The following is a 16,192-nucleotide window of genomic DNA, read 5'->3' on the forward strand; positions in this document are numbered from 1 at the left end:
GTACCATCTTTCTTTTTCACGAGGACTACAAGCGAAGCCCAAGGGCGGGCTGGCTGATGGCTCGATGACCCCTTTGTGGAGCATTTTGTCCAATTCTGATTGAATAACTCGACGTTCAGCGTGCAGTACACGATAGGAACGCCCACGAATAGGATTCGTGTCTTCAGTGTTTAGACGATGGTGATTACCAGATGTTTGGGCTAAAGCCCTGTCGCCCAAATCAGACCTCACTGTACGTTTCAAGCAGAAGACGTATGTCCATGGGCTCTGCCGAGGTGAGGTCAGGGGAAATCAATTTCGCGAGGTCAACCGTTAATGGTTGATCCTCATGACGGACTAAATCCGTCTTTTCCGCGACGGATGGCGTATCAGATAACTACGCGTCACGGGTTCATGACGTCCGCACGTCGTCCGCGACACCCACGGACGGAAAATGCCGAGTTATTTTTCGCATCCGGATTCTGGGGGTCGAATACTGCGGCAACACACGCGGCTTTGGGATCTTTCTGAAACAGCTTTGTCGATGTTCACACTATTCGTGCCTGTTTGCTGCGCGACTCGGACAAGAGCGACTGCAATGAACTTGAGCGACGAGGCAACTTTCTCCTTGCATGTCGTGGAGCAGTTGCCCGCGTTGTGGGACGTGACTCTCGCCGGTTACGCGGACACGAGAGCGAAAGAGACGATTTGGCAGCAACTGAAGAAACTGCTCTCTTGTCACTCGAAGCAGCTTCCGGTATTCCTCAATGTCACTGACCAACAGCTCTCGGTACAAGCGGTTTTGCATACCGAGATGCTTGTTGGCGATGTAGTCCTTTTGCCAACAAGACCTCTTTCGATGAAACAAGTACTCATCATCCAATTAGGACAAAAGAACAGCGATTGCGGCCAACCGTCGTTTTCTTTCGATCTCCATCTTCATTCAGAGTTATAAACACGTATGACAAAACCTTTGTTACACCGATGGCGCCATCTAGAGTGAGTAGAAACAAGCAGACATTTGTAACTTACGGCCACTGAGATCCACCCGGGCCGCCGCAACATCTTTGAGGCCATGTTCAACCAATACAGCCACTCTAAGCCTACACGCCGAGAATGTGAGTATGGCTTTCAGAAACCGTGCCCAGTCATCACGAATCCTTTGCTGTCGAAGCTTCTGGACACAAATTTGAACCAAATACAAGCCTTAATTTGAAATTTATGGGCCACACAGTGAATGACGACAAGTCTATAGGTTCGAGGCGGATGGCAGCCGCTTCGGGCAGTGCCGCCGTGTTTTTTTTTTTTCCGGCGTGATAGTCTGCTCACCCTGTCCGTCATCTGGATGCGCTTTGAAGCCGGACGAGCTAAGGACGAGCGGCGGATCAACCGTCCGTGGAACTGATTATTGTGGAGCCGTCCGTCGTGTGGATACACCGTAAGGAACCAAAGGTGTGAGCTGCAATTGGCGCTGATAAACCACTCTCGGCATTCAGACCCTCAATGTCAAATTCAGAACCACTAGAAACGCTGGCCAAAAACACGCCGGCCCGAATCACTTGAGGGCACAGGCTGAAATTTAGAAGCAGTAGAACGACTTTGTTGTTAGTACCCGTGACCAGCGTATGCGTAACAGCAACGTTCCTGTTCAAAAGCACGTCGATGATGGGGCGAAGCACACATTCACTGTCAGGAACCTGTGGCTGAGCGGTCAAAGGGACGTAACTGCCTCCGGTGACAGATCCGCATAGTGGAGCGAGCACAAGTGCGATGGGGCGGTACTCGAAGCATCGGCGAGTTGAGGTAGTTCTAACTGACGAATGCTGGTCTCGCATTCGATGAGAGCAGAATTAGTGGATTAAGTCCAATCCAAAAATAACGTCGTGAGGGCAGTGATCGAGAACTGCCAGGACAACAGAAGTAGGGCGACCGGCTATACTTAAACGCGCAGTACACTTTCCAAGAACAACCAGCACGCCACCTTCGGCCACACGAGGCACTCGGGCAGCTGCTGGGGTGAGGACCTTCTTTAAACGTCTACGTAGGCTAGCACTCATCAAAGAAACGTGGGCTCCAGTGTGGACGAGTGCTTGGGCAGATACGCCGTCTATTTTAACGTGAATTACGCTTCTTCTTGTGGGCACAAGCACAGCATTTGCTCCAGTAGTAGGCAATGCAGCACCACCTCTGAGGGCTGCATTTTAGTTTTCCGAAAGGCTGCGACCAAAACGGGACAAAAGGCGACGTTGCTGCTGCGAACGTGAAGATGGGCGACGTGTTTGCGGTGAACGAGACTGGTGTCCGCACGGCGATGGTGAGCGTCTGTACCACGTATTCCTAACAGAGTTGTCAGCGCTGTTAGACACGGTGGTGGGCGAAAGATTGAGGGTATTTCCAGGAAAATGTCTCACGTTTGTCGGCGTGCGAGGTGTTGAGGGCCATGAGTTGCGAGAGTATCGGGCGACATGACCAATGCAGCGGCAGGTGGAAAACAACGGCTGGTCGTCCGCAGTTCTCCACACAGTCGGGTTGCGATAACGTGGAGAAAAGGGTCGGGGTTGAGCGAAAATAGTAGAAGGGCGTTCGTTAGCTCTGGGATTGGCGACAGCACAGACAGAATGTAATGGAATGTTTTCAAATTCCTCGCGAACGATGGCTTGTACGAGGGGAACCGAAAAAGTGGTAGCATCAGGGCTACGCGAATAGGAAGCTGCGGGCGCCATTACATCCAGTTCACGTCGAACGATTCGCACCATGTCAGTTAATGGCTACGCATGCTGCTGTGCAGGTTGATCTTCACGAGTCGACGTTGCGGCAGGATTGGGAAGTCTGGCGAATGGTTGCAAGACGCGTCGGCTTTTGGCCTGTTGGAATTGTCGGCACTCTTTATTGATGGTAGGAACTGTAGAACAACTTTTGCACGTGAACAGAATGAAGGCGTCGTCAGCAATGCCCTTAAGCACGTACCCGACCTTCTCAGCTTGTGTCATGTCGCGATCTGCTTTACGGCAAGGTGCCAGCACGTCCTGGATGTACGAGTCAAATGACTCCGTGGGAAATTGGGCACGGGAGGCCATCCTGCTTTGCGGCAATATTACGGCCGGCTGCTTTGCCAAACAACTGTCAACTTCTCTTTCTATTCGTCCCAGCTGCTTAGCTCCTGTTTGTTGTTTTCGTACCACAGCTTTGTCATGCCTCATAGATAGAACATGTTATCTAGCACAAGCGTAGGGTCCCATCTGTTGATTCCACTTACGCGTTCGTACGTAGCCACCCACTCTTCAACGTCAGCGCCATCGGTTCCGGAGAAAGTTCCAGGATCCTTGGGTTGTACAAACACAACCGAAGGTGACAGCGACGTAGGTGGCGACGGTGACGTTGGAGGCGGCAACGACGTTGATCCCGCGTGCTCACCGTCATTCATGTTGTGGACGGTGATGCGACGTCCACTGCGGAGCTCCATTTCCAGCCATGGCACCCCGCGCCTCCCACCAATATGTTACGGGGATGATGGTGTGTGTGTGTGTGTGTGTGTGTGTGGGTGTGGGGGTGTGTGTGTGGGGGTGTGTGTGTGTGGGGGTGTGTGTGTGGGGGGGTGTGTGTGGGGGGGTGTGTGTGTGGGGGGTGTGTGTGGGGGGGTGTGTGTGGGTGTGTGTGTGTGGGGGGGGGGGGTGTGTGCGTGTGTGGGTGTGGGGGGGATAAGTCAGAGTAGTTAAGATGGCTGACCACCAAAAACATGCAGCAGCCAGCGTCTCGCGATCTTCTCCTTCCTCTGTCTTCTTTTATCCTTCCGTAACAATATAGTGCAAGAATGTTTAGCACTAAATTAAAAAATATGTGGAATACAGAGCATTTCATACCGATGGTTCCAAAGCTACACATTACGTGGGAAGTGTCAAGATACAGAATAGCTGGGGTAAAATAGTATGGGTGCCCCAATGTGCATCAATTTTTACTGCGGAGAGTTATGCAATTTCTATGGCTGTGGAAAGAATAATAAATGAAAATATTGAAACAGCATCATTTACACTCACTAAGCATACATACAGCTTTTTAGCCTAGGAATGCAGTTCTACCAACTATCGGTGACATCCTACACAACGTAAGAGCCAGGAGGCGGCGACAAAACGAATTTTGCTGGGTGCTGAGCCACGTCGGAATCTTTGGCAATGAGAAAGCAGATGAGTTTGCAGCGAAAGCTCGATATAAGGAAAACAAAAACATAAGAACTCCTTACAGAGGCTGCATGAAATTAGTGTACCGTAAACTGATAGAAAAATGGCCGTCCGCACGAAACACTAAAATGAACAATAAGCTACGCCTTCTAAAACCCATCATACAAGTGTGGAAGCCATGTTCACACCAAGGACCGTTTATCGAAGTTGTCTTATGTCGCCTCTGCATTGGACACACACACCTTACCCACAAGTTCTTGCTAACAAAGCACACAAGCCTTTTTGTGACATATGCGAAGATTAAATTACAGTAACCCACAGCTTACTCTCATGCAAAGAAATTGAGACACTGAGAAAGAAATATTTTACGCCATTTTACAGCGAACACATTACATTTCATCCTTCATTATTTTAAATGAGGATGCACTGGTACAGACAATTCATGTTTTTAGCTTTTTAAAAGGCCTTTTTCTTAAAACATTCTGAAGACCGACCTTGTTCTACTTTACATCCAGTGGCACAGCTCATCCACTTTCTCATGTCTGAGAATAAGGCTGAGGTGTTCATTTAACTTGTTGGGATCCTCGGGGCCCTCTACCAGAAAAATACTTTTTGAGGGCATCCAGCTTTTTTTGAGACATTATACCTTGTGGTTGGCGCATGATGGCCTTAGTTGCTTATGCGCCAGTAAACTCAACTGCATTGCATCGCTTATGGAGCGGAAAATCCATGGTACGGCCGGAGATGGCGCAAAAAGTCACGTGGTCAGAGGCGCACTTATGCCACTTGTCGCGCTTTCTTCGTCGTTGTCGTCTTCCGCAGCTGGCACCAATGCCGCTCTTCATGCCAGCGTTCCCATGCTGCCCTGCCCTCTGCGAAGGCGTTGACGACATTGACCCACTGTCGGTCGGTGCGGTGATTTCGGTGAGTTCTGTCGTGTGCCCCGATGGACGATGCTTTGACGCAGATTGTAGAGAAAGTCACGCAGTCACAGAGCCTAGTCCCACAGAGCATAGTGCCAAGAAACGGGGTCCAAGGCCCAAGGGATGGACATCGTTAGAAGACAGAGACATTAACTTATCTACAAGAAACGGTTGCCGTATACCCAGAGTCGATTCAATGAAGGTCTTGGGCATGATCGTTGAGTCAGGGGGTACAAATGGCTAGAACGCAAGCTAATTGCTAAAACTGAAAGTACTGTTCGTTTAGTTCGGAGGGTATCAAATCGGCATCATGGACTCAATGAGGATAACCTCATTCGACTAATGCATGCCTTCGTTCTGTGCCACTTTAGCTACGTGGCAGCCATGCATCGATGGAAACGGGCAGAGCGGGATAAATTGAATGCACAGCTTAGGAAGATTACCAAGCGGGTTTTCGGTTTACCCGTATACACTCGTACAGAGCGCTTAATGCAGCTTGGCATTCATAACACTCTTGAAGAGATTGCAGAGGCCCAGGAGCGCGCACAGATAACTCGCCTCACAACAACGAAGGTAGGGAGATCCATCTTGCAGGAACTCGGATATCACCCCGATAGAGTAGCGGAGGATTTCTCTGACGTTCCTCCGTCGATTCGTGAGAATATTACGGTCGCGCCAATACCTAGGAACATGCACCCTGATCATAATCGCGGTAGGAGGGCAAGGGCGGCCAACCTTCTTAGGCAAATACAGTGATCAGCGGCAGATCAGCTTTGTGGATGCCGCTTCTTGTAAGGGACGTCGGGCGTTCACCATCATCACTGTTGATGGGCGGCAAGGAATCGCCAATGCTGCCTCGGCTCGGACGAGGGACTCCTAAATAGCTGAACAAATGGCTATTGCACTAGCCCTGCTGGATAGCTCCCGGGATGTCATCTATAGTGATTCAAGATCTGCAGTCAGAGCATTTGAAAAAGGCACCGTTTCCAAACAGGCCCTCAGACTTATTGGGGGCAAGGCAATCATGCCCCACTTCATTTATTGGTTTCCGGCACATCAGGGTCAGATAAAAGGTGCTCGTCCGAACCTCTACGAGTCGGCTCACGGGGCTGCGCGTGAACCTGCCCACCACGCTACCTTCCATCAAGCGAAAGCCGCCTCCCCAGAGAACAGGGACACGCCCTCCACCTACAACGAGATTACTAAGCACTACTACCTCAGCCGTAGAACCTACTTTGTTCCTCATCCGCGCCTCAGTAGAGCTCAAGCATTAACGCTCCGTCTACTACAAACGAATACCTATCCGAATCCATCGCTCTTACATAAAATCTATCCGGATACTTACACCAACGCTACCTGCCACGATTGTGGAGATATAGCCACGTTAGACCATATGCTCTGGCGGTGTGCCCGGTCACGCTCTATCACCGCTAACAGCTCGGCCAGATGGGAGGCGGTTCTCCGCAGCCCTCTTCTGGCTGACCAACTCTGGGCTGTCCAGCAGGCCCACAATGCGGCCGAGAGGCTCGGCCTTTCGGTTCCCCGTGGGAGCGGCCCACTTCGTGAAGACTCACGATCTGCAGGACTTCTCTAAAGTTTCACCATACCATACAGAGAAAAGCCGCGCCGGTAGCCGGTCTATAATAACACCACGCGTCGCCGCACTGCCGGTCGGTGCGCTGATTTCGGCGAGTTCTGTCGTACGCTCCGATGGACGAACCTTCAACTTCAACATCTGTCAGCAGCTCCGCCCGGCTCCTATGGACGTCCATGCAAGTACGCGAATGACGCCGAGGCACGGGATGCGAGAAATAATGAAACGCAACATGAAAAGAATACCATTGCGTTCGGTAAAATGAGTCGTCACTGGGAAGACCTCGCAATACTGTCGCATTTATCCACGTCGAGATACTTAAGTGGCCTTGAATTTTATTTAGGATTTATGGACTCCGCTATCTGGGCGTATCACATAAATAATTTTTCAGTTTTCTGAGAACTGAAGTCGCGTAAAATGGCCTTGAAATGCCGTACACATGTACAATCATTTTAATGCATGCGGATGGGTTGGCGTGAATACAGCAAGATTACCAAACCATGACTGCGAGCTCACAACTGTTTTTCTGAAAGGAAGTGTGCAATCACTTTTATCTACCGGCGCTGGCGCGCATTTTCATGTTGGCGATTGAAAATAGCAACCTTAACAGCCTAAGAGGGCAGCAGTGAAACTTAGCCGTAAGATAGGCTATATAATATAACCACTTCGTGCCAAGAGCACGAGATTACTGCGAATGACGGGAATAATGTTGCGTATACAAGCATCCAGTTCACTATCTTGAGCCGAGTTACGACTATCTTGCGTTGTGTGGACCGAATGCGGTGGAAAGACTGGTTACAAAATTGAGAGTTGAAGCCGGAAGTAATGAAGCAGCCATATCAGCGGTACTACATGATGGGGTCAAAAATTGCCAATAATCTGTCAAATTGCGTTCATTGAACGGCGGATGTTCAATTTACTTCGTATGTCCAATGAGTATGCGCGTTTTCGACAGGAATCTAGGGCCAACAATTTCATCTTTTTCATTTCAGGACCGTTCATAGTGTCCGACGAAGTGTCGGCTGCGCTGCACGATGGCCGCCCCATTGTGGCACTGGAGACAAGCATCATGACCCATGGAATGCCCTACCCGGAGAATATCAGGTTGTTCGAGGTTATGCTTTTCGGTTTAAGTTTCTGTGCGCGTGCAACAGGAGTTAAAGACGGAAGAACATCACTATTTCAAAAGTACCTGCAAGCATTATTTGGGCACCGTTGCCTTAGGCCCTGAGCCAGCCCGAAAGCGTTAGGTGTCGCGTGACTAGCACCATGGACACAGTACCATGCACAGCTTTCAGAATTCTTAATTTCCGGAAATAAAGCAGGCTATATACAAAAGCATACCAAGCCTTTATAGTAGAAGGATAAACTTCTTATTATCGTAGAGTACAATCATCGCACTCGTAAGAAAGCATTATTCGTTCGTCAATATTGACACATATAACGTAGGCAAGTGTGCCCCTATGTCTCAATGTGAGCATCTTCAATTACTAGTCTATATATTCAAGTAGTTTTGCGAGCACAACTATCTTAAAATTGCGGAGTACAAGCACACTAGAGGCAAGGAAGGGGAAGGTAATATCTTTTGTTAACATCCTTCGTACTATCGCAAAAAGAAATTTACGGGCTATACAGAAAGCTGATGCGAGATTGCCGAGCTCTAAATTCAAATCTCCATTGAGAAAAATAGCGTATACATGCTGGTTTCATGTGAGTGACAATAAGCAGGCTTGAAAAACTGCAACGAAAACCAATCAAACACGAAAGGTACTCTACAGCTTCAAAGTCACGACAATTTTCTTCACAGGAATACAGGGCTGCAACCCAGCATTGACGATAGCCTGAGAATGAGTCGCAGTGCGCTATGCACCGTTATGAGTGTTAAACAAAGCGCACAGCATAAGGTAAAATATGTTCCGGTCATCAAAGTGATGATACATATAATATACACAAACAAAAACCAAACAGTAGGACGAACTAGCTTCTAAAGCACGATCGCTGAAAAACATTCTCCTTTCATGCAAAGTGATAGATGGTGCTCTCGCACTGTCCTTCACTTTCTTGTCACAGCTAATGGCTTCACAGGTTTATCTTCCGAGTTGACTACAGTAATAAATCTTGTCACCGTCACACAGAAAGGGTGAAACACTTTCGTGCTGCATTGCTTGCTGCACTTGCTAATGCAGCGTCCGAGCTGCCGCACGTAATTCCCGGCACAAAGCAGTAGTGGCACTTCATAAACGACGCATGTGTTATGATTCTTAATTTAGTTCGATTGAATCTTCTTGCACAGTGATTGCTACCGACAGCCCTTGTTCACTGTGCTACGCAGCATACTAGGCTGCGCGGCTTCTCTTTTCGTCATCTTACTTCTGGACTGTTCAAGGAAAAACAAGCTAACTGTTCTTTTCTTGCAGTACGCAGAAAGAGCTAGAAGCGATCGTTCGAGGTCGTGGTGCTGTCCCGGCCACGGTGGGCGTTCATGGTGGGATTCTTCATGTGGGTGAGTGCGCGTACACAATTATATTCAATTTCGTGCTATTAATTTATTGCACAATATTTCAGTGCCTCTAAAAAGCAAGCGCACATTGCTTAATGCTCCAGAGGTCGTTCTAAATTCATTAGAAGCTGTACTAGAATGGACCATGGAGGATCACTCTCAACGCATTACTGGCAGTGGATGAGTCAGAAAATTGCTGGCAGTGGCAAATGCAATTAGGCAAATTCACGGATTAATTTCTCAAATAGCGACATTACAGAGTACTCTACATAGTTCGAAAGTGGTCAGACGATACGCATTGTATACCCGTTGGCGAGAAACATACCTTGCGCCGTCTTCGAGCATTACATTCCAGTGTATGTTTTCTGGCAGTGTGCTGTGCAGAAAAATGTTTCGCCCAGAAGACGAAGCATTGATTGTGATAGCAAATTGCACGTATTAGACAGCTATACGTAGTATGAATAGTTTTATCAGCTGTATAAATGGATGTAAACATTCGCTTACTAACTAAATTAGCAAGCACGGGTTGACATGTGCGCACAGGAAAACATGAACACATCTCACTCCATGACCGCAGACGCTCTGTCAAGAGGTTTGCTTGATGAAGAGCGGCCGCTGTGGTGAGCGAATTCTTCTTCGTGTTGCGTCTCGCTTCAACGCGAACTAAGTATGCGGGAACACAGCGCACACGAAGCCAACAACTTCTCGAATCGGCTTGCCTTCGAACCTACCCTAGCTTACCTCCCAGATAGGACGCGCTAAGCCGCGGCCGTAGTAGCAGCGGTGGTGCGCGCTGCTCTGCCTTCCTTCCAGTGCACCCTCCTCCTCGCACACGCACATCTCCCTGCGCCCTCCTTAGGCGCGCGAGAAGACGCCGCCAGACCAAACCATAATCTTTCTGGGCTCAGCTTCGCATGCTTTTGTTCGTAGCTACAGCATACGCGGCGCGGCCGCGGTCTCATCGCAGTTGGACTTCGCACGGAAACTCAAGGTGAAGACGGCGAGAATGAAGGCGGAAATTTGCCTAGTGTTAATATAAGTGATATCGCATAAATATGACGAAAGGCCGTTGAAGCATTATTTGAATAAGTTAAGAATGTAGCGTTGGAAAGCAGTGGACAGTGCTGCTTTAAAACTGTAGCGAAAGATTCCCCTGCAAGTTACGGGGAGCTTGTGGAATCTCATAAGTTATCACTCGCTTTTTCTTGACGCTTTCGAAACCACCTCTCTTCATATTGATCTATGATGTCAGACCCCACGCGAAAGCCCACAGACGCCAGCAAGTAGGCCATTGTTCATGTTCATGTGTTATGCTCGGGTGAAAGCGGGCTTGCGCACGATAACCCCTAAAGTTGCACCTATGGTAAGCTTCAGGATTACCCTTTGCGCACCGCAGAAAAGAAATGAACGGAGCAATAAGCAGGCATTGATATAGGCGCCACCATGGCAAATAGGGACGATGTCCTGAGAAAAGAATAAACAGTAAACATTGTACCTTTCCGGGCTCCGTATTATTGGGTTTTTCCAAATATCTCTCTGGAAACGTATTCATTGAAAGGCTTTGCACTGCAGTATATTCCCAATTTTGAAGAAAGGCTGTTGCAAGGCCTTATTCACTGCATGTTGCAATATCGAGTGCACTATGATCTTGAATAGAAAACGCACAGTCACGAGCGGCCAGTGTGGCGACAAACAAGATTGTTCAAAGCAGAGCTTCACAGTAAACACACGTTGCAGTCTTTTCTTTAACCTTTTCCATTAAAGATTACGGATTCGAATAGAATGTGCAACAATTTTTATAGTGATACCAATTATATGGACACCCCAGGCGAATATCTGTCGTCGGCGTCGCCGTGAGCTTTCGTATCAATTCTAAGGGCGATAAAATCGTCGCCGTGCGCCCTATAGTATGCTGCATGTGCGAGTAAAAGCGTGCGAGGGTTAGCCCGCGATCGCGGCCTAATCTTGCGCACACAGGGAACGAAAGCGGGGGGAAGCCTGCCGTTTTCCGTCGCGCGCATGGCTTCAGGGGGGGGGGGGGGGGGGGGGGGGGAAGGGGTGCGCTCTACTCCGCACGGCCTGGGTGGCCGCGCGCGTCCGCCCGGATCGCAGTCACTTGAAAGCCACCTGCGACGAGGGCAGACTCCGCCGTGCGCTGCGTTTTTGCGTCTTAGTTCGCGCTGACGCGAGAGGCCGCACAAAGGCCAATCGCTCGCTGCTGCTGGCGCGCTTCATTACTCCAGGGTGTTTACAGCGGGTTTCCACGGTCATCGATTAAGATGTGTTCAGGTTTGCTTCTGCGCGCATTGCACCATGCTTGTTAATTTAATTATTATCCCTATGTTTGGAAATTTATATAGCCAATAAAACTGCTGTCTTTCTATAGCTGGCCACTAATTTGCTATCGCAATCGATGTTTCGCTTTTCGGACGAATCTGTGACTTTCTTTAGGCGTAAGTTAAGTCCCTCTAAAGCTATTGGGTGATGACGAAGATCGGCTGTGGGAATGTCGCCACGAGCCGCGACACGATGGTTGTAGGAAACGAGGCTGCATCTTAGGACAACCCTCGCGTTACTATGGCGCGAGAGCGCACGCGGTTGTCAACGTTCTCTATAAAAATATTAGGCTGCCGTGTTCGTGGCGTTTGAGGCAGCGTTTTGTTTCCTCCCCCGACTGAACTAAGGCAAGTGGTGACACGCGCAAGTTTTATTACGGGCGTCGGACAACTCACCGCGAGCCCTGCTCGTCAAAACGAGAATAAATTAGCGTGGAAGGCCGCCACACGAGTACCATGAGACACTTTTACGGCAGAAGGTACTGTGACGCCCCTAAAGTCCGGAAACACAAGACTACTGAATACCCTTCTCACACAGGCACTTCGTGTTGCGATTGAGTGCGATCCGGATAGGGTGCTTTTACATGGGCAATTTCGACCACGATTTTGCATTAAACGGATCCAGTCGTATCTAGATAGTTGGCTGTCGTCTGCACCATCATGCTACGTGAGCTCAACCAAATAGATCCGTATTTCTGGACCATGCAGGAGTGACCATTCTTAATTGCAATCGAAAAATTTCATCTGAATCGGGCTTGATCGCGATCGAAAACGCCCATGTTGTACAGCTCCTAAAGAACAACGCTGGTCAGAGTGACGCTGGCGTAAGATGTGTCTCCATTGTGCGGCCGGGTCATGCTTGGCTCTGGTAATTGCAGCGCAGGGACCTTGATGCTGCAAGATTTTTTCGGCATATTGCGCTATCAGCTCGTTCATTCAGTAACGCAGCTTAAGGGGGAATTACAATTATTGGGCCGTGGGCTGTGGTTGGAGACACACTATAGAGGTGATTTCTCCCAAGCTCTCCAACAAAAAAACAAATGTAAGCATGCGCCTAGCGCCTGTTAAGTCATAGGTCGCAATCGAAGCATAAAACCGGAAAATTCCGGTAGTGACTCATGCGTGCCACTCTGCTTAAATCATACTGGATCTGAACTAAACGTAACCGCGCAAACAACTAAGACGAGCCACAAAAAGAAAGACAGGAGACACACTGGCGCTGTTGGCGGACTTACGCAGAGCTTTGGCGGACTTACAACCAGGCACTCGCCAGTGCACACGATAGCTGCCATTCACGGCAAGCGTGTGTAAAGCAACACCATGGCGGTAATTCGTACATTTGTATAATAAAAAAGAAACTCGATGCCCTTCCATTCTGTGAATTATGACCAGCGAAGCTGTGTATGTGGACCCAATAATGGCGAACTGGATCTCCGCCGCGGGTCGGCCTGGCATTGCGCTATCTTCGGGATCGGCCCACGTATGAAATGATTAACGCCTCTTTCACCTCCGCCGTGGGTCCGCTCCGTATTGCAATACCTTCGGGATCGGCCCACGTATGGTTAGTCCTTAACGCCTGCTTCACCCTCGCCGTGGGTCGGCGCGGCATTGCACCAGCAGCATAATGCATGGCGCCGAGCACAGTCCGAATGGCATGACCTTGAACTCGTAGAGGCCGTCTGGCGTGATGAAGTTGGTCATTTCGCGATCTCTCTCGTCGACTTCTATTTGCCAGTAGCCAGACTTGAGATCGATCCACGAGAAGTATTTTGCGTTCCAGAGCCGATCTAATGCGTCGTCTATCCGTGGTAGGGGGTATACAACCTTCTTTGTGATCTTGTTCAGTCGACGATAACCGACGCAGAAACGTACTGTTCCGTCCTTTTTCTTTACCAAGACAACAGGGGATTCCCACGTGCTTTTGGACGGCTGGATGATGTCGTCGCGCAGCATTTAGTCGGCTTGTTTTCTTATAGTTTCACGTTCCCGCGGCGAAACTCGGTAAGGGCTCTGGCGGAGTGATCGAACGCACTCCTTGGTGATTATGCAATGCTTTGCGACTGGTGTTTGTCGAATCCTTGATGACGTCGAGAAGCAGCCTTTGTATCGTCGGAGCAGACTTCTGAGCTGTTCTTGCTTAATCATGGGGAGACTTGGATTAATGTTGTGGTCTGGTTCGCGAACAATGGTCTTCGGGGTAGATGCGGAAGAATCCGTGAGGATAAACACATCACTGGTTTCCAGAATTTCCTCGATGTACGCGATCGTCGTGCCCTTGTTGATGTGCTTGAACTCCTGGCTGAACTTTGTCAGCAACACTTCACTTTTCCCTCGGTGCAGTCGAGCAATCCCTCTTGCGACGCAAATTTCACGGTCGAGCAGTAGACATTGGTCACCCTCGATGACGCCTTCTACGTCGGCAGGTGTTTTGGTGCCGACGGAAATAACAATGCTGGAGCGAGGTGGGATGCTCACTTGACTTTCGAGTACGTTTAAGGCATGGTGACTACGAGAGCTCTCCGGCGGTATCGCTCCATCTCCCGACAGCGTTATCGACTTGGACTTCAGGTCGATGATTGCGCCGTATTGGTTCAGGAAGTCCATGTCGAGAAAGACGTCTCGTGAGCACTGTTGGAGGTTAACGAAGGTGGCAGGGTAAGTCCGGTCATGAACGGAAATTCTTGCCGTGCAGATTCCAGTCGGCGTGATGAGCTGTCTTCTAGTGGTCCGTATTCGAGGGCCTTCCCATGCAGTTTTTACTTTCTTCAACTGGGCGGCAATGTGTCCTATGACGGAGTAATCAGCCCCTGTGTCGACTAAGGCGGTGACTGCGTGGCCGTCGAGAAGCACGTCGAGGTCGGTGGTTCTTTGTCTTGCATTACAGTTCGGTCTTCGCGTGGGATCACGGCTGCGTCACGTTGACCTGTGGTCGGTATGTGACGTCGTGAGGTCGTCTTTCATCGTCGTATTCTTTGCTTCCACACTTCGTCGGGACGCCGGCGTGTTGTTATGTCGTCGAGGTAGTTTGTTCGCCGTCTTCGTCGGTAGCGGAGGATCTTCGTCAGTTCGACGAACAGCAACAGCACCTCCATCGGTTGCCGCTTTTAGTTTTCCGGATATGCGCTCACTGCCCGGCCCCGGGATGGGCCAGTGTATGGTCGGCGCTGCGGTAACCAGTTTTCCGGCGGCCTGGTGATGGCGAACGAGACGGTCGTCGAGGGCTCCACTGAGTGGCGGCGAGGTAGTCGGCGATATCGCTAGGTCGTTCGCCAATCTGTGGTCGCGGTGCGTTAACGGCGAACCCTCGCAGTCCCATCTCCCGGTATGGGCATCGGCGGTAGACGCGACCCGCTTCTCCGCAGTGGTAGCAGAGCGGGCGTTTTTCAGGAGCGTGCCAAATGTCAGTCTTCCTCGCGTAGTGGCGCTGCGCGACGGGCGGGTGTTCTGGCGGTGGTGGCGGTGGACGACGTAATTGTGGTGTTAAATGGCCCTGGCGCGGGCGTGCAGGGGGGCCTTGACGGCGGGCGACGGTGGCGTAGGTCATCGCTTCCGGCTGGGGCTGCGGTGATTCTGGTTGCACCTCAGGAACTCCAAGCGATCGGCGCACCTCTTCTTTTAAGATGTCGGCGATCGAGGCCACTTGAGGCTGCGACGAACGCAAGACCTTGCGCAGTTCTTCGCGCACAATGGCCCTGATGGTCTCGCGCAGATCGTCCGTGGCCAGTGATTGAATTCCTGCGTAGTGGGTAGAGTTTGTGCGGCGGTTGAATTGCCGGTTCCGCATTTCAAGTGTCTTCTCGATGCTGGTGTCCTCGCGAAAGAACTTTTCTACGGTCTTCGATGACCTTCGTATCATTGCGCCGAAAAGTTCTTCCTTCACTCCACGCATGAGAAGGCGGACTTTCTTCTCCTCGGGCATATCTGGGTCGGCGTGGCGGAACAGACGGTTTATTTCTTCCGTGAAGATGGCAACGTTTTCGTTAGGTAGCTGCACTCGGGCGTCCAGCATGGCTTAGGCCCTTTCCTTGCGCACGACGCTCGTAAAGGTGCGCAGGAAGCCGCTACGGAATAGGTCCCATGTTGTCAAGGTCGACTTCCGGTTCTGAAACCACGTTCTGGCGGCATCTTCAAAGGCAAAGTATACATGCCGCAGCTTGTCATCGGAGTCCCAGTTAAAAGTCGCGATTCCTTCGTAGGTCTCCAGCCAGGATTCTGGGTCTTCAGTCGTTGCTCCATGGAAGGTCGGTGGGTCCCGAGGTAGTTGTAGGATAACGGGGGACACTGGGGCAGCCATTGGGGTCGTTGTGACCACGATCTTTGTCGACTCAGGTAGAAGTCCGTGCTCTGGGGGCAGTTCTTGCAGTCTGCGGCTAGCACGCTGGTCTTGGGCGATGTTGGTTTTGTACTCGGGCTTCGGACTTGGATCGCGGCTTCGCGGGGGCGTTCGGTACATGAACGCACTAGCACCTCCACCAGATGTCACGTGGTAGTGACGGTTAAGAAGGCAGCAAAACTGTGATTAACGAAACGAGCGCTTTATTGAGCGCACTTGTGCCCTCAAAACAGGCTACACTCAAAGAACAACGGTAGCGGCGAACACACTCAGCGATCGTCGAAAATCTGATCAACGAGTCAAGCGCGTCGGCTTTTATACACCAATCGTCGAATGTTCCAGACTAATCACT

The 16,192-nt window shown here is 50.3% G+C and overlaps 1 protein-coding gene across 2 annotated transcripts in view; it reads left to right on the top strand.

Moving 5' to 3' along the window:
* LOC126538380 (pseudouridine-5'-phosphate glycosidase-like) overlaps window positions 1–16,192 on the top strand; it is a 350,937-nt gene that overhangs the window by 24,858 nt on the left and 309,887 nt on the right. For both annotated transcript variants that reach the window (XM_072288013.1, XM_072288014.1), the window contains exons 3-4: window positions 7,664–7,775; window positions 9,089–9,174. In XM_072288013.1, coding sequence (XP_072144114.1) covers window positions 7,664–7,775; window positions 9,089–9,174 — 198 coding nt within the window. The remainder of the gene's footprint in view (window positions 1–7,663; window positions 7,776–9,088; window positions 9,175–16,192) is intronic.

This window comes from Dermacentor andersoni, chromosome 4 (assembly GCF_023375885.2).
Source record: "Dermacentor andersoni chromosome 4, qqDerAnde1_hic_scaffold, whole genome shotgun sequence".
NCBI lineage: Eukaryota > Metazoa > Arthropoda > Arachnida > Ixodida > Ixodidae > Dermacentor > Dermacentor andersoni.